The following is a 27609-nucleotide window of genomic DNA, read 5'->3' as shown; positions in this document are numbered from 1 at the left end:
CACCACAACAGATTTTAAAACAATGCAGGGAAATCCCTCAGGCAATAAAGACATCCTTAGCTAAAGACCAAGTCTGGGTTCACGGCATTGATACATGTTTAATCAGTCCGGGCCTGAGCCCTGGTACATAAGCCGCTGCTGCATCACTGCATCATGGGATGCACATTTTAAAAACAAATGTTTCTTATGATTTTCAATTTTTAATAATAATTAAAACAATATTTTCAACAATTTTAACCCCTTTGATGGTTATTTTTTTTGTGGTGGAATATTGTTTATAAAGAACTCTATCTGCCTATCAGAGTTCTGATTAAAACCATAATACTCTATACCCAGGGGTGCACACAAGCAGCCGGTACTCGAGGGCCAGTCCACTGCACGTTTTAGATGTTTCCCTGCCTCAAAACAACCCTGATAGACAAGGCTGTGTCACCAACAGAGTTGTGTAAACCTTGATGACATGTTGATGACGACCAGTGATTAGAATCAGGTGTGTTGAAGACAGGGAAACATCTAAACATGCAGTAGACTGGCCCTTGAGTATCGGCTTCTGTGCACCCCTGTCTATACCGCTGATTTACCCTTCTTTTTGTTTGTTTCTTTTGTTTTTATTATTATTTTTCTTCGCGTGAGTCAGAGACGTCCATCGCATCATTCTCTCTTCTGATTTGTGTCAGCTGGGCTGTTTCTCCATCCTGCTTTCTGCTTGGCAGACAATATTTTCCCCTTTTCGGGTTCAATAACATCAATAACTTTGATCATTTTAAGTGTTTTTAAGTTTTACATTCAAAATTATCAAGAGGATCCACCTTTGTGATGTTAGTAGTGGGGAGCGGAACAGAATGTTTATGGCCACGATCTTTACAAAATTATTCCTTTTGGATCATGTAATTACATACACCACTCTGCTGAATTTTCATGGTTGGTGTTCCACAATCTCATTAACCTCCTGAGTGTAAGTTAAAGTATTTTAATGTTGCATGTTCATCCAGGATGTCTGGGATTCTGTCTGTCATGTCAGAGACTGTGTCCTTGGGAAAGGAATATCTTTAGGTGTTTTTGCTGTTTAAATCATTCACATCTTTAACATAAGGGTCATTGTCAAAGCTTTCCGTAAATCAGGCTGTACATAATAATAGTATGCTAGATCCCGTTTCTATACATATTATGTAAGTTTAGTCGACAGAAAATAAATATAAAGGAGAAAAAACTGATTTGTAGTTCTTGCTTTCATCCAGCAGATGGCGGTATTGGTCAGACAGAACAGATTCCACAGCAGAAACCCGCCATCTGAATCAGGTCCACACTGATCTGAATCAGCTCCAAACATTCATCAGCCAGCGGTTCTAACAGGAAGCTGCTGGACCTGGATCAGACCAGTAGATACAGCCGTGGAGATGCAGCACAGACATGATTCATCCTGACATTGAAATACACAAATAACTTACATTTGCATGATTTACTGAGAAAAAACAAAAAGAAAAACAGAAAAGGTAATTAATGCAAAATAGTCTTCTGGGGCTTTTTAAAGGGACATCTGTTACAACTTTTCATTGAACGTGGAAGAGGTAATTAAAGTCTTTTGATATTCATTTTTTTCCCATGTCTTCACATACAGGTAAAAAGGATTAAGCCATGAATTTTGGCCAAAGAACGGTGTGGATAGACTGAAAATGTCAACGAAACGGTGTGTGATGAACACGCAATCTGATGTGCTGGCTGTGAGGAATTTTGGCTTTCAGTTTGTTTTGAGATTGGCATGAAGTGGTCGGCCCAGAAAAGATTATGTTTGGCAAATTGGTATCATCTGAAAGTGTAGCTTTTCTAGTTGCATATACCCACTGCGTTGGGGTGGAGAAAACGGATCTTGCGTTCTGTTGCGTTTTGTTGTGGGTGTTGCTCGTGTTGGGGGCATCATCTTTGTTGAATATGTATTTTGAAGTTGTTATAAATCAAATACTTTGTTGACAAAACGTACTTGGAGTTTTGACATATTGGCTTTGGGGCTTTTTGTTTGAGAAACAGTTGAAAGAAAATATCCGGACAGCACTTGGAGTAACTTTTTCCACACATGAACTGGTGCATTCAGCTGCTGGACCGGTACCGGCTCCGTCGGGGGGAAGGGGTTAATGTTACAAGTCATTCTGTGAGCAGAAAAAGAATCACTATTTACTATTTGTATCAATTAATTGCATTACAGCCTTTGTCCAACAGACGGAGCCAGACGGCAGTATTCCTCCTTTCCTCCACTGTACTGGCAGTGTACTCTTGATGTAAATTGTTCTTTGTCCACCAAATGACTCTGGTATTCTAACAATAAAAGGGTGTCTTCTCACAACACACACAGGTATTTAGTCAGACACAAAAGATAAGAGAGGCCTGTCATTTTCATCACAGGTATATCTCAACTATGAGAGACAAAATTGAAAAAAAAAAAAAAAAAACATTTCAGAAAAATCACATCAGGAGACTCCAGGACACAGATCAGTCGTCCTGGTCCCTTTGCAGAAAAAAATCCCCAAAGCATGATGTTTCCACCCCCATGCTTCACAGTAGGTTTGGTGTTCTTTGGATGCAACTCAGCTTTCTTTCTCCTCCAAACACGACAAGTTGTGTTTTATACAAAAACTTCTATTTAGGTTTCATATGACCATATAACATTCTCCCAATCCTCTGGACATGTGGCTTCAGCAGGGGGAACGTCTGGCCCTGCAGGATCTGAGTCCCTGGTGGCGTAGTGTGTTACTGATGGTATCTTTGTTACTTTGGTCCCAGCTCTCTGCAGGTCCTTCACTAGGTCCCCGTGTGGTTCTGGGATCTTTACTCACCGTTCATGTGATCATTTTTACCCCACGGGGTGAGATCTTGGTGGAGCCCCAGGTGGAGGGAGATTATCAGTGTCTTGTATGTCTTCCATTTTCTAATAATTGCTCCCACAGTTGATTTCTTCACACCAAGCTGCTTACCTATTGCAGATTCAGTCTTCCCAGCCTGGTGCAGGTCTGCAATTTTGTTTCTCACGTCCTTTAACAGCTCTTTGGTCTTGGCCATAGTGGAGTTTGGAGTGTGACTGTTTGAGGTTGTGGACAGGTGTCTTTTATACTGATAACCAGTTAAAACAGGTGCCATTAATACAGGTAAAGAGTGGAGGACAGAGGAGCCTCTTAAAGAAGAAGTTACAGGTCTGTGAAAGACAGAAATCTTGCTTGTTCCCAACTCCAGAGTCAAAGGAAAAATCCACCTCCACTCCACAAGATTTGAGTAATACGTGACACTTCTGCTCCCCTCCGAACCCTCTGCAGACCTCTGTTCAGCAGCTGCGTGCTGCTGCCTACTTGTCGTCATCTACAACACCTGGGCGGAGTATTTGTGACAGGTGGCTGCCATGCAAGAGTCCAGATGCATGCTGGTATCTTCCCTGGCCTGAAGAAGCTTGCAGTTGGACGGATGGAGGTCCAGGTGGGCATGCGAAGCCTCAAGAGGATTTCCTTTTCTTCCTGAAGGGAGTCAAAGCTTCCGTGTGAGAACAGTGACATCTGGTGATCAACTGAGGTCTCATCAGCCTCCGGAGAACCAAGCACAGCCTGGTTCTGATAAAAGACTCCTGTGAAACTGGATCAAGTGGTCTCTGAGAGAGTAAAGATTTAAAGCACCGCTATGATTTCTGAAATCTGTGAATAAGCAAAAATAAAGGAAAAAAAAGGAAAGAAATCAATGTTGCTTTCAACATAGTTTTTATGCAATTTATTTACTGTAATGTTTTCACTTCAATTTCAGACTTCACTTCAATACTTCTGTTTTCTTGCTCTGTGCAAATATTCATACAAAAATAGTGTTTTAATCTGCATTATTCATTTATTGTTTGGCAACATTTCTGTAAAAGTTCTGATCATGTTGGATGGAAATTAAGAGAAATAAATGTCTTCAGCTCAAATGTCCAGATAATTCATGTTCACAAACCTTGATAGAAGAAAAAATACAATTATTCACACGATGTCAATGTATCTGGCTTAAAATAAAGTAAAATTGAACATCAATAATACACAGGAAAGCATGATGCCTGAGGAATTATTTGCAAAATAAAAAAACAGCAACTTGATAGACGATTGAACTTTGTTCGACTAATTAAGACTTCAGATAAAGAAATGATAGAAAATGCTGACAGGAAGGTGCAAAGGAACAGACCTAAAACGTTAGAAAAAACATTAAAATGTTAGTCATCAGTGCAAACGGCAGGATTTAACAAAACTCAACAACATCCTTTGAAGATACAAGTTTTAAACTCAATCTCTCATTCTCTCATTCCCACACACCACGTTTTCCAAAAACAAATAAAAATCCCTCTGAAATTCACTCCCGGAGACAGTTCAGCCGTTTCTGAAGTTCTGAATCAAAACTGAAGTACATCTTCTAATCATATCCTCATGTGAGACGAACGTTACATTTCTGGTCTGTGTTGGTAACAACATCCAAGATGTTTATTCACTCTTGAGAACATGAAACCACAGTGAAGCACGGCAGCGGCGGCATCAGTGAGAACAGAACCAACACTGGTTGGTGTTAAATCTAATCAAACGTGTCTCACATCCAGAGTCTCCACAAAAACAACAGTCCCGTAGTTTTACGTCATAGAATTATCTAGTCAAAGGCCACATCTCAATCTGGTTAAAGATTTGTAGTATTTAAAGTTTCTGGAAACTACCAGAACCAGCTAGAGGAAAATGCAGCAGTTCTGTGTCCGGGGCGACTGGAAATCTAATCTGACAAATTTAAAGAGGCAAAGAAACTCAAGAGTTGTAACTGCTGCACATCTGAAACAAGGGGAAGACATGTATATTTAGATTTAATTAGATCATTTCACCCGTTTTGTGCTGCATCGCAGCAGTGTTTTCAACAAACAACTTCACAGATATTTAATTCAGACCTTTAGAAACTATCAGCTTTGAAAAAAGAAGGAATTACTCGTTAATGACATTTGGTCCCTTTAGAATTAAGAGAAGCAGAAACATCCACATGGCCTGGTAATCACGGCCACATGTTTTTCCTCGTCATAAAGTGGTCACTGTTTCTTCATGTTAACAACCCTGGCTCAGGTCCACTGTGCACTTCACCTTCACTTTGGTCTATTAGTTTCCTTTAAACTTCTTCAGTTCTCCAGACAGACTTACAGTCTGATAAAAGCTTAATTCACCCACATCACAACACAATTACAAAAACAGATGAACATCAACTTCTGATGGGTACGCCCCCACGCAGAAGCTGGATGATTTTTTTTCAAGCCTCTCTTCAGTCCACAAAGACATTTTTAACGCAGCCAGACGGCGAGATCCTGAACGTCACATAAAATCATCTGCTTTCTTTTTTAAAAACACAATTATAAGATTTTAGAGCAAATTCAAATGGTGATTCTGAAGTTAGCTTCAACAGAATGTGGTTAGAAACCGGGAAGCTGCGTCTGCTCAGTTCATCCAGGCATAGGCGAACAGGCCGTTCTTCTTCCACAGGTCACAGCGAGTGGACGAGTAGTTGTGGACCACCGTCAGGTTGTGGGACAGCAGAGCAGTGGCTTCTGGGTAAGCAGGCCACTGCGCCTCCATCTTACCTGCAAAACAGGAGGAGGAGTCACTTTAAAGTCCACCCAAAAGAAGAAAAGCTGCAGAAAAGAGCAACCCTGGAGGAGGACGGAGGGGGCATGAACGCAGCGTGGTGCGTTCACAGACACCCCTGTGACATCATGTAGAGCAGTGTTTCCCAACCCTGGTCCTCGCCCCCCCCTGTCCTGCATGTTTTTGATGCTACCCTGCTTTCAGCACACCGTGATACAAGTAGCTGTGACTTTGATGACAGGCTGATGGGGACCGTTCATCAGGTGTGATGATTCGAGGCAGCATCTAAAACATGCAGGACAGGGGGAGGCCGAGAACCAGGACCTCTTGATCTTCCTCCTCTTTGTCCTCGTACCTGTGGAACTGATACCCAGCAGCCATTGGCTCGTCTGTGTTCAAGGGGCGGGGCTTACTGATAGACAGTGTTGGGTGTAACGCGTTACTTTGTAACGCGTTACTTTGTAACGCGTTACTGTAACGAGATTACATTCGCCAGTAACGCAGTAATGTAACGCGTTACAGTTGTAATTTGGGTAATCCCGTTATAGTTACTCTAAGACAAAAAAAAATATGTTACTTTAGTTACTTTAAGCTTTTCAGCTACATGTAGAACGGGAGAACAGAAAAGAAAATCAAACTTGCCTTTCATGCGTCTTCACGCGTTGCGCAACACTTGTCTGACTTAAGGCTGATTTATGGTTCCGCGTTGAATCGACGCAGAACTTACGGCGTAGAACGTCTTACATTTTGAGATTGAGATTCCCAGAATATTCTAATTTTTTGAGATAGGATATTTGAGTTTTCTTAAACTGTAAGCCATGATCAGCAATATTAAAATAATAAAAGGCTTGCAATATTTCAGTTGATTTGTAATGAATCCAGAATGTATGACATTTTTGCATTACAGAAAATAAAGGACTTTATCACAATATTCTAATTTTCTGAGACAGTCCTGTATATGTTGTTCATTGGCAATCGAGTTATGGTGCAGCTCAGGTGATATTGCGGATAATCCAAAAGTAATGTAACTAGTAATGTAACTAGTTACTTTCAGCAACCAGTAACTAAGTAGTGTAAGGGATTACTTTTTTTAAAGTAACTAGTAATATGTAATGGATTACTTTTTTTGAGTAACTACCCCAACACTGCTGGTATGTGAATGAGCCTCCCTGATAAGTGGTTTTCTACAGAAAACACAGGAGTTCAGTTCCAAAACCGAGCCCTCCTCCTTCTGTGAATGTAAAAACTCTTGGATTCAGTTTAATTGATCTCCAAGACCAAGTTTCTTCCAGGGAGGTGAAGGTTCACTGCGATCGTCAGGTTTTAACACCTGGTCGATGGTTTTAAACACAGTTTCAGTCCTTTTAGCAACCGTCTCTGTTGTTTTGTTTGACTCAGACCAATAACTGGACTCGAACTGCTCTTGTAAACTGAAGGACTGGTCTTTAGACGTGGTTGTCCATCAGCTGAAAACTAACGTCTCCAGCTGTCTGGACGTATGAGAGGAAGAGCTGTGAACGGTGATCAGGGAAGTTCTAGGACCCCAGGAGCTGCAACAATCCAGGTCTGGATTGTTGCAGAATGCGTCTCAAGTGAGCAGGAAACCTCCTCACCTGTTTTGGCAAAGCTGACGAGGTGCTTTGTGATGAGATCCTGGAAGCTCCTGTCTCTGTCAGAGAGAGGTTTTCCCAGGAACAACTCCAGTCCTCCTAAGAAAGCCACAGCATCCAGACAGTGGAAGGAGAAGCGGCTGGGGAAAGTGAGCAGGTCACCGGAGACGTTGACCGGTCCGGCCGGTGTGTGGGTCACCACGTAGCGGTACACCGGACTCCGGAGGGCCGCTGGGACAAGCAAGACATCAAAATTAACTCTAACCAGATGTAAGTCAATACAGATACATGTATACACAAACATAAATATTACTACATGTTATTTAAATAGCTGTAGGAAAATCCACAAAACCAAATCAAAGCAGATTTGACCAAAAGTAAAAGTAAAAAGCTCCATTTAGTTCATTCTGACACATTTCATTTCAGTCTTTAGATATCTGTAAGTGTAGGGCATCTCCTTAATTGCAGCATTTTAGCTCCAAAACATAAGAAAAGTGAAGAGATCACAAGCTCATCACGTCATCTTTCTTCTTCTACCTTCTGAAAAATCAAACCCAGAACTTCATGTCTTTGTTTGAACGTCTATTTTTTCCCCCTGATTGTCAGGACTGATTTTTTTACTTTATTACTTAAAGAGCAAAACGGCCTAGCTTTACGAAATTTGCAAGACCTGATAGTACCTCATGTTCCTAACAGAACTCTCCGTTCTCAGAGTGCAGGTTTATGCATTTGGAGTATCCAAATGTAGATTTGGAGGACGAGCGTTCTGCTTTTAGGCCCCATTACTATGTAAACAACTTCCTATTTCGGTCAATGAGGCGGACACCACCTCCTCCTTCAAAATCAAAGTAAAAACGTTTCTGTTTAGTAAAGCCTATAGTGAGTGTAAACTCTAGTGTGATATGGCCAGTAGTCATAGCTGCAGCTACAGGACAAGACTAAAGCAGTTTGTCTTAAACAGAGCTTTGTTGTAGATATGCAGCTATACACCTTGGCTTTAGGGGGACATCAACATGATCCACTGAGAGTGACCATCACCCCTTTCCTTTCCTTTCCTCAGATCAACCCTCAGTTATTAAATAAAAGTAACCCATAACCATAATTCCATTGTTCTTGTAGTTTGTTGTGCTGGTCTGCCCACCCTTTTTTCTCTTTTGTGCATGTTAGCAGGCCAGAGCTTCAGGAGCTGCGTGCTGCCCTGCAGTCTCCCCCTCTGATCACCTTAGTGTCTGTCGTCTACATCTGCTTATATAGTCATCCCTGTAGTGCACCAGTTAGCCATTGTGTCTGTGTTTCCTCTTTCTGTTCTTCAGTCTCTCTGTCTGTTTTCTCTTTTCCTGCTCTGCCCAGTCTGGCCTCTGGCAGGAGCCCCCCCTTTTGATCCAGGTCCTGCTCAAGGTGTCTTCCCTCCTAAAGGGGAGTTTTTTTCTTGCCACTGTTTGGCTTAAGATTTTTCTCCCACTAGGAGTTTTTACCTGCCATTGTTTATGTAATAATTGCTCGGGGGTTTATGTTCTGGGTCTCTGGAAAGCAGCTAAAGGCAACTTGTATTGTAATCGATGCTAAATAAATAGAATTGAACTGAAAATTTAATCGACCTACTGTCAATGTCTGATAAGTTTGGGAAGCAAGACAGATGATTTTTTTTGAATCACTTATTTTCAGAAGGCGTGAGTTTACCTGCAGCCCTCCGGGCCAGGTCGTTGTTGGGACAGGTGACTCTGATGTCGGACACCATGGTGGTGTAGGCCCTCTCTGGACAGCGGTCTGTGGTGGGACAGACGGCCGAGGGCGGATACAGGTCCAGAGCTTCTTTAGGCAGATCCGGACTGAAGGACTTAAGTTTTTCTGAAGGCAGCAGAGAGGAGAGAGAGAAGTGGTGACACATTCAGACAGAAACTACACTTGTTGATGAAGCGTATGAGTCGGTCCGAATGAAACTCATCGGTCACCTCACATCAGACTGGGTTACGACCACCGTCCACATGGAGCTGGACCATTCTGTCCATACATGGAGACAGTCGTGCTGTGGTTATGCTCTGAGTAACATTTTAGATCTGAGAAATGATTATTGATATTGATTTGTGTAGATATAGGCCGGCCCAGTAAGTCTGATGAACTGATCAAATACACGTGAGGATACATTTGTTGGCCTCATTAAAATAAAGAAAAAAAAACCTCAAAGGTCACTAAAATAAACTGAAACTGACAAAAATAACAAGTAATTTACTGAAAAGTCAGATGCAAATAGTTGTAAAGCAGAATTATTAAAAAAAAAAAGAAAAAGAAACCTGCCTAAAGAAAATAGTTGCTACCTTCAACTTAACATTTAGTTTCACAACCTTTTGAGTGGATCGCTTCAGTCCAGTGATGGGTGTAACTCCCAGTGAGACGTGTCCACCTGTGGACAGGTGTTCTGGTCCTCATGGACAAACGTCTCCAGCCGTCTCAGGTTTGAAGGGTTTCTTCTCCAGACTGCAGGTTCCAGATGTTTCCACAGATGTTCAACAGATGTTTACATCATGACTCATTGGAGAACACTTCAGAACAGTCCAGTGTTTGGTTTTGAGTGGTTCTTAACTGGTTTTAGTTGTGTGTTTTGGGTCATTGTCCTGTTGGAGGACCCAAGACCTGCGACTGAGACCAAGCTTTCTTACTCTGGGCAGCACATTTGTCTCCAGAATGTCCTCATGGTCTTCAGATTTCATTATAGTTGCACAGATTCAAGACACCCGGTACCAGACGCAGTAAAGCAGCTCCAGAACAGACCAGAGTCTTCTCCTCTGGTCTTTTGTCTGATGTTCTTCCAACAGTGGAGTCCTCAGTCGTCCACTTTGGTTCCCACGGTGATGGATGATGTGATCTGACACTGATGGACCTCGACCTAGGAGTTCACCTTGAATCTCTTTGGAACTTGTTCTGGACTTATTGGTGTCCGTTCTTAATATCCGTCTCTTCAGTTTGTCATCAGTTGTGCTCTTCTGAATTAAATGTCCAACCGTAGTCCCAGGATCATCCAGCTGCTTGGAGATTGTCTTCTGGTCTTTACCTTCAACATGCTGGTCTAGAAGGTTCTTCCTGATCTCCTCAGACAACTGTCTCCTCTTCTTTCTCTGGTCCACGTTCAGTGTGGTGAACACCATGATGACGACTTTTAACACTTTAAATAATCAGACTGACTTACTGAAACACCTGAGATGTTCAATACAGGACACACTTTAACACTTCAGTAATTATTGTTACTTTTGTGAGATTCAAGTTTCAACGACATCTGTAGGTTTTTCTTTCCTTGATAAAAGTTTGTTGACATTTATACCAACGAGATCTACACAGTTTAACTGGCGTCCTCCTCTTTAAGGTTTTTATTACACTAGCAAACATAGTTATTACCATTAGAAATGAAGATGGAATTGATAATTTCCTCCAAATTAAACTCCTTAAAAAAGGAAAAATTAATAATGGTGAGCTTATCACCACCACCGACAAGAGCACTGACCTGACTGGAGGATTAACCCCCCCCAACACACACTGAAAACATGAAAACATGAGCTGCCCACAAACGTCTACACTCTTCTGAACGTCCATGCAGCAGTTATTACCTGTCACAAACCACCGATAGTCCCCCCAGGTCCACATGGAGATGTTCACAGACGGAGGACTGTGGAGGACACGAGACAAAATAGACTTCAAGCTCAGTACCAGTTGATGGTGAAGAACCCGAACCAGGCGAGGTCTCACCTGAAGTCGGCCTCCTGCTCCGTCGTACCAACGAGGAAAGGGACATCGTTGTAAACTCCCTTCTTCTGCCACAGCTCGAACGGCGGCGCCTCCAGGACATACCCGTCCACGACGGCGACTGGACCGATGAAATGACCTGGAGTAGGGAGGTCTGTGAACTCTTCTGCTGCCCAGGACGGATACTTCTGCCAGGGGACGGCCTGAGAGCACCCCATAAAGAAAAATAACATTTGATTTTCTTTACCCTGATACCTGCAGCTTACCCTGATTTATGAATAAAAACATCCCCCACATGCTTACGTGCAACACCAGTTTGCCACTGACGTGATAGTTATTAGGACAAACAATTTACAACCGGGAACAGTTTATACATTCAAACAAAACCTCAGAAACAATAAACAACAGAATTATCGGTTTTATTTACTCCAGTGATGATAAATAATGACAAGTATGTTCTTTAAAAAGAAAAACATAAACCATCAAAATGCAGAGCAGAGCCTTAACTCTTCATGAACGTTTATTCCATTTTTGCTGTCATTAGCTGTGTTTATCATTTATTTATCTCAGTTTGCCATCTCTCCTAGCGGCTTCCTCTTCTATATAAAAAATTACTTTGGTTTCTCTGGACTGGACTCTGATTTCAGAGGGCAGAAGTGGACAGATACAACCAACCAGAGAAGTGAAGTGAAGTATGTGACAACGACACAAAGAGCAACATTTACAACTTCCAGGTTAAACTTAAAAAAATACTAAGAAAAGCTCCAAGAAAAACAAGTCAATATATTATCTGTCCACAGTTTTAAATTCAATATGCTTCATAAACATGTTTTTGACCCAAAGATCTTTGCCTTTTAGTGGGAAACATTGAGTAGTCGCTCTGTTCCGAGTCACCTCAGCTCTGAATATAAACCCAACACGAAACAGTCTTCCTTTTGATCCAACTGTCTTCACCACATCGGACCAGTTCACATTACTGCAGATGCTGTCCATGGCTAATCCCACTCTCCCCTCACTCACAAACAAGACCTTGAGGTATTTAAACTCCTCACTCCCGACCCGGAGAAGAGCTTCCACCCTTTTCCCCCTGTGGACTCTCTCTCATCCAGCTCATGGTAACTTAGTGATGCTTTGTGAACAAGTGAACCACTTTGACACAATTGATTCAAGGACTCAGCATTTGATGCAGCTTTTGACGCAGGAGAAGAGTGACATCTGCTGGCCGTGTTTGAGAACTGCAACTGAGTGGACAACCTGAGAAAACTTCCATCCTGACGCACATTTGTCTCCAATAAATGTAAAAATGTGTGTGTGTGTGTGTGTGTGTGTGTGTGTGTGTGTGTGTGTGTGTGTGTGTGTGTGTGTGTGTGTGTGTGTGTGTGTGTACAGATATAGAGATGTATATTACACACACACACACATACATGTATATATATATATATAATATATATGCATGTGTGGGGGTTCACGCTGAGATCAAAGAGCTTTCATACCACAAATCACTATGAACTGACTTCTTCCCGACTGTGTTTACTGTTTAAAATGTGAACATTATTGTCCTCAAAATAGTGTCCTTCATCCCTGAGATGCAGGTGCACCTGAATCTGGCCCTGCCGACCCCGGCCGAGCTGCTCTCCTGAGTTGTTCCAGGTGTTTGTGAAGGATTGTTTAGTTACGCCCAACGTTCCTACACTCCTCAGGGCTGTGGTTCATGTCTGAAGGTGTTTATAATCGAGGGTGGTGTTGGTCTCGAGTGGTCTGAGTCCTGGTCTTTACTGCGGCCACGCTTGGATTTAGTAGCACCAGTCTACTGGCAGTACTGGTAGATATACCTAACCTGAAGTTTAAAGTAAATACACCAGCTGAAATGGTCATGGGTATTTTTGTCAACATCAGCAATCGTGCGCTAAAATAAATCCCAAATGACTTATTTATGGATTCAAACAAGTTTGTGGTTAAAATTAGGAGAATTCAAAAATCGGATGAAAACGGCCGTCTTTTCAACCATGAGTGGCAGCTTAAAACCCTTCCTGTGACATTTTAAAAACCTAATAAGAGCAATGCGCAGCATGAGCAGGATGAATAATGTACGTCTTAAAATAATGACGACAGCTGAACTTTGGTGAGTCGGGTCACACGTGTTAAACCTGAACTCTTCGGAGGATTTTCCGTGAAAGAACTCGACTGAGTTTCAGATGGAAACAATAAAAGATTTTAATCACAGTCGTAAATTTTGCTCCTATATTCTGGAAACAGGAGACATTCAGCTCCTCTGATACCTGGATGTGACATTTAAAATGCATCAAAATGAAAAAAGTTATCTAAAATTTGTACTAAAATGTCTGTAATGACTATAATAATGAGCTGTGGAAAATAATATTTAATGGCACCATCTGTTATTAAAAAAGAATAATAAAGAAAATGAGTATTGAATATTTTTCTTATTAGATTTTTTTTTTTTAATTAGTGGAACTTCAGAAATAGTTATTACTTGAGCTGGAACACTTCCTGTGCTTCCTACCTGCAGGATCTGCTTCACGGAGAGGCCTCGGAGGCAGGCCGGGTCCGTGCAGCCCGTTTCAGTCAGAAACACCAGGTTGTCGGCCTCGGCTTGTTTCAGCGTAGCATTGTAGACGTACGAGCCGCTCATGTCCACTGCGGCGTGGAAGAGCCCTTTGGCCAGCGGGGACATCATCAGGGTCCATACGGAGGTCCCTCCTTCATCAGACGGAACAAAACAACAAACACAGCCGGTTTGAAATTAGTCAAAACAATGAACTGCAGCTCTGGAGTTTCTCCGGGGTTTTAAACCCTCTGTAAGCTCAGTCTATTTCTGCTGAAGCAAAGGACTCTAGGAGTGGCTGTGACCTCTTGTTTAGCACTAATCTATATTATGGAAAGACTGCTAATAACTAAAGAAATACAATAACGTGGTCAATATTTTTCTGAGTTTAAATGGGCCATCTTAGTATTAGGGCTGCAACGATTCGTCGACGTTGTCGACAAAAGTCAATAATCAAAATAGTCGACAATGAATTCCATTGTCGACAATTGTCGCCAGATGTGTTTTTCCAATGGAGTGAGGCGTCTCACTTCAATACAATCTCTGCCGAGAGTCGCGCATGCACGATAGCGTCTCAGCGCAGCTGCGGGTAATAAAACTTAAAAAGTTTGGGAGCATTTTAGCCTGGATACGGTGAATAAAAAGATGACTTGCAAGGTTTGCAAAGCCGACGTTGCTTTTCACGGGAGCACGTCGGTAATGCATTTGAAGAGAAAGCACGTCGGAGTGTTGGTAAGATATTAAGCCTATTTTCATTTGTTAAATTAATTTGTTTCATTCGTTAATTTTGTTTATTTTATGTTATTTATTAGTATTATTTTGAGCCACTTACAGCTACTCTTGTTGCTATAACCTCAATCATAAGTGATGCTGCGGGAAAGGAGAAAAAGCTTGTGTGATGATGACAATGATGGATTTGCATCTAACTTTCAGTCAGGTGGCCTATGAACTGTCAATTATCCATCAAGCTCCACAATGATCATGTTAACATTAAATCAGATTTGTCTGGATTTCTCTTGCGGGACGGGAGAAGACACAATGCATCAATGCATCTCTATTATCGTGCGCCACGCGGCATGAATTCTCAGAGTTTTGCGGATGCGGGCGGGAGCAGGATGAAGAAAACTCCAACTAGTGCCATCTTTCTGGTGTTTATTATCATTTGCCACATAATTAAAGCAACCTCATACTAAATTTAAAAAAATGTACTAATTATCCGATTAGTCGACTAATCGTTTCAATAGTCGGTGACTAGTCGACTATTAAAATAGTCGTTATTTGCAGCCCTAGTTAGCAGGGATCCGAAAGTTGAACCTGTAATGGGGCCGGACCCCCCTCCGTGGCTGCTCTTTATTTGCACAGAGTTGGTACGAGCTGTGTTGAGTATCAGTTCCACAGGGACCTGAACTCGGACATTTGTGGTTTTCAGCTCCACAGAAAAACACAGGTAGACCCTGAATTCTCATCTGTTTTATGGAGTTTATACCAAAACAAATCCAAACAGAAGAGAACTAAATGTCTGCCTTGAATTAAACCACCAACTGGATGTCCAGAAGACCAACAAAGGCGCCTACATTTGTTCTAAGATAAATCAAAGCTACAATGATTTAAACTTTGTAATCACCACAAGGGTCCACTAGTGTCGTGAGTTTACCTCAGATTACGGAACTACCAAGCACCTGATACAAAGTTGTAGATGCATTTATGTAATTTTCATCTCCCGTGTTCATACCTGAGCTTTGTCCAAATATGGTGACCTTCCCAGGGTCTCCTCCGAACACATGAATGTTCCTCTGGACCCACTTCAGAGCTGCAATCTGGTCCAGGAAACCATAATTCCCTGTGGAGCAAGCAGTTAGGAAGGAATCAATTACACGCAGAACTCGCTTTGATATGACCTTGTTTGCGGCGTCCCATTTCCCTCCGTCAGAAACAAAACCGGCTCAGTGCTTGAACTAAATTTAACTTATTTGGAGGCGAGGGAGCGATGAAACGGGCTGGGGAATTAGACGACTTCAGAGTTAGAACCGCAAGTGTGAGAGAAGCCGTTCCTGTTGGGTGAAAATGGCTGGCGCTCTACAGTACGTCGCAGCATCGTTCTGGAGCTCTCTCATTTACCGGGTCATTTCACATAAAAAGGTCACAGCAGGTGTATTTAGATTATGTAACAGAAATTACCCAGCCTGACTCGCAACACACAAACACTATCAAGGAAATGAGCTCCATTCATCCAGATAACTAACATTCATTAAGTATTTACATCTTAATGGAGGCGTGTAGACTTCTCAGCATTCGTTTGGGGCGCGAGCCAAAGGTAAACACCATAAATATAAAAAGGTCTCCTTCAGAGGTAAATAGCTTGTAACAAAAAGGCCTCGGTACCCATTAGAACTTTTCTAAACGCTGCACGGTGCCTTTCTGCAGTCTAATGAGGGCTGTTAAAAACTCCCTACACTCTCCCTAAACAACTACTGCCGACTGTTGAATGTCACCATGTGAAGATATCTGTTTATTCAAATAACAGAATTTATAAAATGACACTTAATCTGCATCTCAACTCTAAATATTGAATTTCAGATGTAAAAAATCTTAACTGACGACTCAAACGGCAGATGTGCAGTAGAAGGAACGAGTATCACTAGGATATCTTTCTATACCAGGGGTCGGCAACCCGCGGATCTAGAGCCAGATGCGGCTCTTTAGCGCCGCCCTAGTGGCTCCTGGAGCTTTTTCAAAAATGTTTGACCTTTTTTTTTTCCTTTTTTTCATTCTTTTTTTCTTTTTTCTCTCTGTTTTTCTTCCTTTTTCCTTTCCTTCTTCCTTCTTCTTCCTACTTTTTTTTTCGACATAGACTTTTTTGTCAAAATTGTACTTCAACATTAATCTCGACATTTTTTTCTCAACATTTCGACTTTTTTTCTCGAGATTGGACTTCAACACTAATCTCGACATTTCAACTTTTTTCTTGACATTTCGACTTTTTTCTTGACTTTTCGACTTTTTTCTCGACATTTCGACTTTTTTCTCGACATTTCGACTTTTTTCTCGACTTTTCGACTTTTTTCTCGACATTTCGACTTTTTTCTCGACATTTCGACTTTTTTCTCGACATTTCGCCTTTCCCCATTTGCCTTCATTCTAACTTTTCATTTTTTGCAGCTCCAGACATATTTGTTTTTTGTGTTTTTGGTCCAATATGGCTCTTTCAATATTTTGGGTTGCCGAACCCTGTTCTATACTAATACCACTTATCAATACCGGTACTCATCGATGCTTGTCTCTATACTTTGGAACAAAAGGTAACAGGTATGACGTGAAAAAAATGTTTCTTGTAAAAAAAAAAAAAAAAAAAAAAAAAAGAGGCAGGTTTATTACTTTATGCTTCTTAGATGCTAACAGAATTTTTATCTCTCGAGTGGAACTGGATGGAGATATGATGATGATCAGATCACAAGTAAGAGCAGAAAAAAAACCAATAATCAATGGCCCACGTACTGGTTTCTCAGGAGTTTGTCAGCGACTGACCTGACGTGTTCCTCGGAGAGCCTTCCCTCAGCATCTCCAGAGCCAGGAAGCCGAAAGCGTTGAGTCTGTAGTTGAAGCTGACGTACACTATTCCCGTGTCGGCGGCGAGCTTCTCCGTGGGCGAGTACCCGGGCTCTCCTCCGCTGAGCATGTGCAGGTATCCGCCGTGGATCCAGACCATGACGGGAAGCTGGGCGTCCCGCTGCAGACTGGGCGTCCACACGTTGACGAAGAGACAGTCCTCCTGGCCCATCACCCTCCCCCTGCTGGACATGGGCCGCACCTGAGGGCACACGCTGCGGAAGCGGCTGGCTTCCACCACCCCGCTCCTGCACACCGGGTCAGCCGGAGCAGCCCAGCGGAGGCTGCCGACAGGTGGGGCAGCGTAGGGAATACCCTTGAAGGAGAACGCTCCATTTTTCTGCAACAACAGGATGAAAAAAAATTATTTTAAAGAAATAAGTCCCTTATTTAATCGTCACAAAGGAAGTTTTAGCTCAGTTGGTGCCTATACAGCTGTGAACTTTGAGTCATTTCAATTAAAAATGATGCAAGAGTCTTGGATAATTCTTGGAAACCAGCTCCAACAACAATGTAGCTGGTTTTATTGTTGTTCGTTAGGGACAAAGGGCCGTGAAACAATGTGCACTTGCTGAAAAAAGCAAGCAGGATGAGAGTCCAAAGATAATTTGGGTGAATTTTGCTCACAGAGACGGGAGACTGCAAGAGCTGGATGGCACCTCCTTAGGGGTCAAACAAAGATCGAGCGGTAAATGCAGAGTCTTGCCTTCTGGCTCAAGTCTCTCTTCACCACAACACACTAGTGCCAACTCAAATATACCGCTTCACTTCACCCCCCAGTCGTTAATCCCCCAAATTGTGGTCTTGGACCCCCACTTGAGGCAGAAACTCCCTCCCAGCCAGCAGAGGGCATCCCAGTGTTGGGCCACAGTCCTGTGTTGAACATGGAAAGACTTTATTTTAATTCTGAGGCCTAACTCTGAGGCCAGCCTTGATTTCTTACAGCCGACTGCATGGTCCGAAACAAAGGAACCTTCATAATGACTCAAAGTCCCAGCAGTCTTTGCATTTACAGCCCTTGGTGATAAGGAATAGGCATGGACCCCAAATCGCAGGAGGGGCTGTTGTCGATTCATGGCAGCTGTTCCCAGTTGAATGACCAGAGCGCACATGTGAAGTTAGTTTCACATTGGTCTCTGTGTGGGAAACATCAGAGGAGCTTGGTTTTCTGGTGATGAGAAGTTATTGTAGTGTCTTGGGTTTTACTTTCTTCTGTATTTCTCTCATCCTCTCCTACTAACACACACTATTATGTATTATATATAATCTGAAGTTTGTGTTAATGTTTAGTTAGTTGTTGTTTATGTGTAGTTTAAGCATCGGAATTTATCTCAAGTGTTGTTTCACTATCTTTTGACACTTGTGTAAATAAATTCTGATTAATTTGAATGAAAGAAGTTGTTTCTGTTTATTTTATACATATTTCTCACAGCTGCTGGTTGCAAAGGTCTGTGCCCGGACTTCTTCTTTCACTGTTATTCTGTAACGCCCCCCCTGGCAACAGGCTGGCACGTAGGGAATAACAGCTACTTTGAGACTGATTTCACTGTTCAGTTATTATTTTCCTGATAAGTCAGGTGGTGCCCCGTTTTGATTGATTCATTTTGATAATTCATTTTGATAAGTAATCTTCTTTATTAATTATTAATAATTATCAAAAGACAATTATTAATAACTCTTTAATAACTGAACCAACTTTGTGGCACAACACCGTCATTTTCGATATTAAATATGAAGAAACCTTCATGTGCCGCTTTCCGTAAACATAATGATGCACACATTTTACATACATGTTCAAAAAAATTGGAGTTAATCCAGCAGTTTTATAACCTAAAAGCAGCACAACGTAACTTTCAGCTTTTGTTGAGTTTGGCGGCTCCTTTGGACAAAAGTGCTAGTGCTTTACCAGTAGTGTGGCAGGGTTCCTACCATCCACCTCAAAGTTACATAGTGCCAGTGAAGGTGACACAGATCCCTCAGACCATGACAGGGGTGTCATTAAACCTGTTGGATCACAATGACTCTGGACATATTATATTAAGGTGGAAAAGTTACATAGTGCTGCTTTAAATGATCTTTTAACTTCATGTTAAGAGATAATTTCCGGTTGCTGTGACAACGCTCGCCGGACTTACACGTACTACAGTACAGACGTCTGCAGAGCTGCTAAAGAGGATTGTTAGTTTACACGAGACAGGAAGCTCTGCTGGAAATATAATAAAACTGCTGCAGATTACAAGGTCAATGTACCGAAGGCATATAATTACTGCCATGTGGAAATCAGGCCTTCCTCCGGTGATGCATCTTTGACCACATGACAAAAACTGTATTGTATAAATTCTGCAGATAAGCATAAATCTTCCTGTTAGGGAAGTGAAACAGAGGTTTGAGAACAGCTGAAGAAAAAGGATTTCTTCTGTGGTCCTTGTTGTTGTTTTCAAAGGGTTTGGATGGGATATGGTGCAAATTATTTAAAACAAACATTTTAATGATGAAATAATCAAAACTACTCAAATTAGTAAAATTAGGTTTTCTTTACCTCTGAAATTTAAGATAGTCATGATAACTCGAAAACCACACGAATAACAACTGGACTCTAGACAAGAAAAATTAAAAGCTTACAGCCTCAGGAAAATGCTGTTTATTACAGTATAAAAAGAGAAATAAAACAAATGTCAGAATTGTGACATCTTTAATGTGATCATCCAACAAACGGAAATCAAGGAGGATAAAAAGAAATGCTTCATAATCAGGAACTTTTTAAGAAAAAAGGGAAAGGAAAAGTCCGTGACGGCCCAGTCAGAGTCCAGACCTCAATCTAAGAAACCTCTGAACTGAACTTAAAAAGAGCCGTTCGCAGTTTGAAGGAGGTTGGACTGTTTTATATAAACGAGTGGGAAAAATTCAAAAGTCGAGGTGCGTGAGGGTAAAAGAGACTTATTTACAAAGACTTGATGCTGTTATAAAGACCAGAGGTGTTTCCACAAAGTCTTTGTTGGTAGGGGGTGTTCATATTTATGAACTCAAGCTGTGGAAGGTTTAAATATTCCTTTTTTTTGGTTTTCTGTTCACGTTAAAGATGCAACAAGTCTGTTACTTATGCTGTTGTTATTTTTTGTCTTTAATTTAAACAAACCTGCATTTTCAGAAGGTTGTGTCAAGTTTATATGTCTGCATGACTCAATAGCGGAGACCGGTGAGGAAAATGAGAAGACTAAACTCACGTGTCTTCCTCTGAACTCTCCGCAGTCTGTCAACACCTGGGCCAGTCCCGGCGGCAGAGTCTGGGCCATGTAGCCCAGGTAGGTGGCGAGAGCGAGCAAAGACAACACGCCGAGGCAGATGAGGAAGATGCAGCGCCTGGACAGCACCAGGAAGGGGCTGATGTAGTGCCTGTGACGGACGTACTGCACCTCCTCCTCGTCCTCCTCGTGCACCAGGTAGCGGTACTCGGCCCTCTCTGGGACCTCAAACCCATCCTCATCCATCTTCACTCTGGGAGAGAAAGTTCACGTCAGACACCACGTCTACTCCGGCTGGGAGGAGAAAGGAGCTCCACCGTTCTGGAGGGACGGAGCAGAGTCACTGCTCCACCACATTCACAGTGCCGAGCAGACGCATCACTCGGGAGGAGTTTCATGACACCTGCAGAGACTAATTAAGCATCGGATAAACGCATAAGTCATTTCTGATGTCCCCACCCAAACAACATTAGAAACATCAGCTTCTGTAGTAGGGGTGTAACAATATATCGTGCCACCAAATTTAGCAATACAAACACGTCACGATACGTGTCGTGGAGGTGACAAACTGTAGCGCGATATTGGGTTATTAATATTAATATATTGTGTTTATTAGTAACGCGCAGTGTATTGGTGAAGACCGCGCCTTGACCCGCAGATGAAAATCTTACTCCGCTCAGAAGAAACTAGTACCGTTTCGCGGTCCTGATAACGGGACTCTTGCCGGGGTTTTGAGCTCCGGACTTTTACTTATAAAGGTAGGCATGAATCAATCTTTTTGATGATGTTTTTTATGATTTAAGATTGTGTAATCACCAAAGGTGGGAGCGGGATGAAACGATAACGGGGTTCACCTTACGGGTGCGAGCATGTGGCTAAAGCTCTTAGCTCTGTCATGAGCTAAATAACAGTCATGTTGCATTTTGAGTTTGGGACTTTTCATAGTTTATTTATTTACTTTTATTTATTTACTTAATTTTAGTTGTTAAATTTCTGGAAAAAAAGTCATACATGAGAGAAACTATTCAGTTTGTGGCAAAATATTTTTACTTGTATGAAACTAAAGATGCATAATGCAAACCTGACATTTACTTTTAGTTCAGTTTGTCGAAAATGGTTGGCCTGGCTTTCTCTTTAAAACTTAAACAGTTATAAAGCATTACAAACTGTAACAATAGGGAAAATGCACAGCTTTGTTTTGTATTTTGTGTCTTTCAAATAAAAGACATTTTTTTCCAGTCATATGTTCCTCATTCAAGGTTTGTTAAAAAAAATACTGCTATAATATCGTATCTTATCGTTATCGTGACCTCAATATCATGTATCGTACCGTATCGTGAGATTAGTGTATCGTTAAACCCCTATTCTGTAGCCAAGGGAACAGGGAACCAGGGCGAATCATTTCAGGACATAAAAGGTAAAAACAAAAATAAAAAAATTAAAATAGAAAGGGCGTAGAATAGAATGTGTCTTAATTTACCATCATTAAAAGGAGTTTTACAACTCTTGCAATTGTTTAAGCCACGGCTCTATACTTTCCCTGGTGCAAATTAAATGTTTACTCTAGTTCTGCCTCTGTTTGGAAATAAAAAGCTATTAATTTCATCAATATATACATTTTTTTAGAAATATTTTGCATTTACAAATTCGTAGCATTACTCATTCAAAAAAAGAAATTACGGCTTGGGTTTTCTGAATTTGAAGAAACTTTGTTATCTTCAGACACAATAGAAGGAAAGATTAGTGAAGTCTACAACATTCTATCAGGAGAAGGTCGATCCACTTTTCAGTTGTTAAAAAAGATTTGGGAGAAGGAATTAGGCAGAACCTTAGAAAAAAATGCCTGGTTAATATCTGTGAAAGAGTACATTTTCCATTTACAAGTAATAAAATTAAGGAAGCTCATTTTAAATTCATCCACAAGTTTTACTTAACTCCAATAAAAATGCATAAAATATCAAAGGATATTTCGTCAAAGTGTCCTAGATATAAAAAGATGGAGGGGACATTCATGCATATGTTCTGGGAATGCGACCGTTTACAAAGTTATTGGAATTCATTCCCTTACACAATTAGTCCGGGACAAAAAAATTGATTTAAGCAGTAGTATATATTTATTAAATGACACATATAACTTACAACTAGATAACAAAAAATGCAGGATATTAATTTTGATCACTTACTTTGCAAAGAAAGACTTTCGTAGATCAACACACAGCATTTCTACCCTTAGAAAAACTAACCTTGGAAAAATACAATCGTGGCCATCTTTTTCAAGAATTTTGGTTCCCATTATTCTCTGGTTTAGAGAACATCATTGTACGCTGTTTTATTGCTGTTTTATTGCTGTCATTTACTTTATGTATCTGTAGGTATTTGAGTTTTGATGCCCCTATTGTTATTTACTGATGTTATTTTCCATATTTTTATGCACTTACTTATTTTTTTTCTTCTTTCCAGTTTATTTATTTTATTTATTTTTTTTTTGTGTTTTTTTTTGTGTGTGGGGGGGGGGGGGGGGGGGGGGGGGTTAGTCGGGAGAAGGCACACATGCACAAAAGAAAATTGTAAGACTTAAGAATGTATCTCAGGGGAACAGCAATGTTTGACACAACAGCAGTAAGAACAAATACAAAGGGCAGATGTGTATCCGCTTTAGGAGTAAAACTGTGGAACTCATTACACAACAACCTTAAACTAGCAAACTCAATAAAAGCATAAAAGATATTATTCAAAGCAAAGGTAATGGACACATATATAGGAGCACAATAAGCAAACAAAGAAGAATGTACACATGCATGAGATGAAATGACAACCTAAATTGGTTTTGTCGGTTTCTTTAGCATCTTTTCGCTTTCTGTTTTCAGAGCTACCATTATAATTATTATCATTATTATTACTATTATTACAGTTATTTAAGCTATTATTATTATTATTATTATTATTATTATTATTATTATCATCATCGTCATTATTATTATTATTATTATTATTACTACTATTACTATTATTTTTATTTTGTGTAGACTTGATACTTCATTTATTCTTTTTGCATATTTTATTCTGTTAAAAGGTGTGCAAGATAAGCTTTATGCTTCAAGCCCATCCTTTTTGGTCAAAATAATCACAATGTTGACCAGGGAAAAACCTGTGTTATCTTGTTTGTTGATTTTTATGTTTGTGATTGACCGAAATAAATATTAACTAACTAACGAACTATCTGATTGTCTTTCTTTTGTGAAATAAAAAGATATATATATATATATATATATATATATATATATATATATATATATATATATATATATATATATATATATATATATATATATATTTGCAAAGCCCGAATATTGAGCTTTGGTTTGTTACACAAGTGTTACCCCATTTAGTCCTAGTGCACTGATTTGAGAATACATGTCCTAAAGGTTGATTTATGGTTCCGCGTTACACCAACGCAGAGCCTACGGCGTACGTTACGCGGCGACGCGTACCCTACCTCGTAGGCTCTGCGTTGGTGTGACGCGGAACCATAAATCCTCCTTAAGCCTGTCAGCGGAGGAACAACGGTATGTAGAACAATAAGCGGACATCCCGACAGACCAGCTCCAACAAGAACTACCAGTAATACTGCTGCCGAGAACAAACCTTCAGCGTCATGAAAAGGTTTAAAAAAATGTACAACTGCTGTCATTTAAACATATGACAATTTGAGCCAAAGATAAAAACAACAACAGAAACAATTAAACACGCATTTTGCAATCTTGTTGACATCCGTCCTAACAGCAACAAAAGCCGTGTTTTGCCGTAATTTTCCTGCTGCTTTTGCAATGTGAACTTCATCTAACTCTGCAGCTTTACAAGTAAACATGTAATATAACTTTATAAATGAAAAGTATTGCTTTTAGACATACCATGTCCCCAGAAAACTCCAGCAGGATCAGAAACTCCCAAACAACTGCCCTCGAGATGCGCATGCGCATAACTTTGCTGGTTACATTTAAAGGGACCGTACACTAAAAACGCAACAACAAAAAGTTATAACTTAAAACTTACCCAGAAAGCGTCTTCTTTGACTTGAAATCATTTGTAAATATATCACCTATAAATTAGTGTTTTTACTTGTTTATGATAGTTCATGATCATGGCGGGCCCAGGAGGACGCAGTGAGGCTGTGCTGCTCCTCCAAACTGTCATTTCTCAATAGCATATAAAATCTCGCAAAGAGTGGATATGCAATTCTACTCTTTATTTTTGGCATGTGACCGCAATCATCAGCTATTTAGCGGTTGTAATGGTCATGTCAGTGCGACCATGCTGGGATGTCACAACGCTAACGTGCGGGCGGTCGGTGAGCTGGGTGGGGGCCAGGACCGGGGTTTTCTGCATCGAGCTGCTGTCCGAGCCAGGTATCCACTTTGTTTTCCTCCTGTACTGAACTGAATATTTATACCGCTACTGTGCAACTACCAGCAGCAGCCAATCACAGTAACGTGACGACACAACAGCCAATTAAAAGCAAGTATTAACTGTTGAATCCTGCTTTTTTTTTTTTTTTTTTTTTTTTTAACATTTGCAAACATGTTTGCAAATGTTAAAAAACTGCAGTACAATGATAACAAAACTTCACATTATGCAATTTCACGTTGAATTATAACATATAAAGAGTATAACTCGAATAAAAAACAAAACAAAAAGCACAACACATTATAACCAGCCAGGGGGGATGGAATTATAACAGAAAGCCAAAACATTTACATACATTTATGGTTTTGATTGCTTTTGAATTAGTAGAAAACTTAATAGAGTCCAGATACTGATTTAATTCACAATGAAAAGTAAAAAAAGAGGGTTTTTTGGGTAAGAATTTGGATTTGTGGATGTGGAATTTTGCAAGGATAATCAACAAATGAATAATAAATGTTTCTTTTGGCTTTGTTCTAATTGTTAAATGGTCAAAAACACCAAACAACACATCCTTCCAAAATAAATTAAAATCAGTTTCAATTCTTTCAGATACAATATTACACATATAACTCCAAAAAGTTTGAACAATGGGGCACAGCCAGAATAAGTGAGTCATCGTTTCAGAATTTGCAGAACAAAAAGTACATTTTGAATCTATATTTCTTTTGAATCTTTTTACAATGTGATCCTTTGTATGATAGAATGTATGAATTAACTTAAATGAAATTTCTTTAACTTTGTTTGTCACCAGGTATTGGTTGGGGGAGAGCCAGACCTTCTTCCAGTTAATATTTTCTACATATTTATTCCAATATGGGATCACGTATGGAACTGAAGAGATATCCCTTTTAAATAAAGTTCTAATTGTTTTATTATTCTTATTATGGTTGCAGGATAGGCAAGTTTTGCCAACTGTCGTATCAATCAAAGGTAGCAAGGCTAATTGTCGGGTTTCCATTCTAATTTGAGACTTAAATAACATGCACACTCCAGATGGGATTGCTCCAAAAACTTTTGCATAGTCTCCAGGTGATATTATATTCTTCTAAGAACTCAATGTAAGAATAGAGATGACCAACCCTGTCAAACAATTGAGCCACAAATATTATGTTATTTTTAAACCAATGTTCAATAAAAAGGGATTTGTGTTTAAAAAGTATATCCTTGTTGTTCCATATAATATATTTATGGGGAGAAAAGTTGTGTTTGAAGATGAGAGACCATGATAGGAAGGCCTGGCAGTGAAATGATTACATTTTTGTTGGGATTTTTTCAATATTGTAGTTGCATGCCAAGAAAAAATTCAGTCCACCCAATTTTGACAGAATATAAGAGGGTATGAAATTCCATATGGAGTGGGGATTTTTATGTACATTTTTAAGCCAATTTATCTTAAATGTGTTATTTAAAGTGCAGAAATCAAGAAAATGTAGTCCTCCATTTTCATATTTATTTAGTAGAACAGATTTTTTTACATGGTGAGTTATGAAGAGACAGAGAAGCAAATGTAAGGTGTGATATGCCTTCTGCCTTTGAAAGTAGAACTCCACCCCTGAGAGAGAGATCCCGCAGCAGCCTGCGGGGGGACAGTATACCTATATGTATATATATATGTATATATATATATATATATATATATATATATATATATATTTATATATATATATATACATGCATACATACACATATAATTAGCTGCCCATTTCTGTACATAAATATAAACAAATCTACCCTTACACCCAATAGTGTTATATCAGGCCCCTAAAAGCCGCTAAATCCCTTCCTCTTTGTACCTTGTGAAAATCATGTTTTTATATTTATTTTTAAACTGGTTAATGTTTGGAAATTGTTTTAATTCTGAATCCATTCTGTTCCATAGTTTAACTCCACTGACTGATATAAAAAATCTTTTCATTGTTGTTCGTGTTCTGCGAGTCCTAAAATTTAGAGCACCCCTTAAATTATACCTCCCTTCTCTGTCATAAAACATTTCCTGTAAGTGAGATGGTAATAAGTTGTTTTAATAATCTAAAAAGAAATCACTTGTAGAACCTCATACACAGCCCCTCTGGCATCGCCCATAAGTTTCTGAAGAGTGTTTTCAAAGCCTCATTTTCATCGTACTATGTGGTGCCATGTTGTACAATGGGCCAGGGAGGCGAGCTGGAACACATCACCCATCTCAGGTAAAATCGGAAATAACTTCTGCATTTGGCTGATGCTCAGTTTTTGTTTCATTTAATTTAATGTATTTATTTATTTAGCACACATTTTTTTTAAAAACAGTGCATGGAGGGAACGAAGCACGAAGGGCTTGTACAGATTAACTCCCATCAACAACTGTGATGAAATAACAAACATCATGTACAACAAATTAAAAAATATATAAATATAAACGTAAAAGAGAACATGGATACAAGGTCTGGATTACATTAAAGATAAAGACTTTGAAGGTTAAGACAGAATAAGATGTTTTTTTAATAACTTTCTGAAGGAGGTCAAAGATAATGTTGACTTCAGCGACACATTCAAATCATTCCAGAGTTTTGGATCTAAATGTAGAATTAAATTGATGACCAGATGTTCGACAGAAGGGTAAATGAAGATTGCCACTGTGTCTAATTGGATATGAATTAAAATCAGATGAAAAAGTAAAAAACTGCTGGAAAGTGACAGGAAGATCTTGTTTTCTATTGATAAACTTATGTACAGACAAGCATGAATGAAAAACATTGGTGCAGATGGTCCGTGTCTACCAGACTGAGAGATCATTCTTAAGAATC

General features: G+C 40.0%; 1 protein-coding gene across 1 annotated transcript; it reads right to left on the bottom strand.

Moving 5' to 3' along the window:
* Window positions 1-3726: 3726 nt before the first annotated feature.
* Window positions 3727-24335, bottom strand: si:ch211-71n6.4 (para-nitrobenzyl esterase). The gene is made up of 10 exons (XM_061738922.1): window positions 24274-24335; window positions 20345-20615; window positions 17040-17460; window positions 15247-15354; window positions 13473-13669; window positions 10955-11154; window positions 10816-10874; window positions 8897-9064; window positions 7220-7447; window positions 3727-5602 (listed from the first exon to the last, which is right to left on the bottom strand). The coding sequence occupies exons 2-10, from the start codon at window positions 20606-20608 to the stop codon at window positions 5460-5462; spliced, it is 1788 nt and encodes a 595-aa protein (XP_061594906.1). The 5' UTR covers window positions 20609-20615; window positions 24274-24335; the 3' UTR covers window positions 3727-5459.
* Between the last annotated feature and the right edge of the window lie 3274 nt (window positions 24336-27609).

Source organism: Cololabis saira, chromosome 2 (genome assembly GCF_033807715.1).
Source record: "Cololabis saira isolate AMF1-May2022 chromosome 2, fColSai1.1, whole genome shotgun sequence".
Lineage (NCBI taxonomy): Eukaryota > Metazoa > Chordata > Actinopteri > Beloniformes > Belonidae > Cololabis > Cololabis saira.
The sequence above is the reverse complement of the archived record's forward strand: the minus strand, read 5'-3'. Positions and strand labels throughout refer to the sequence as shown.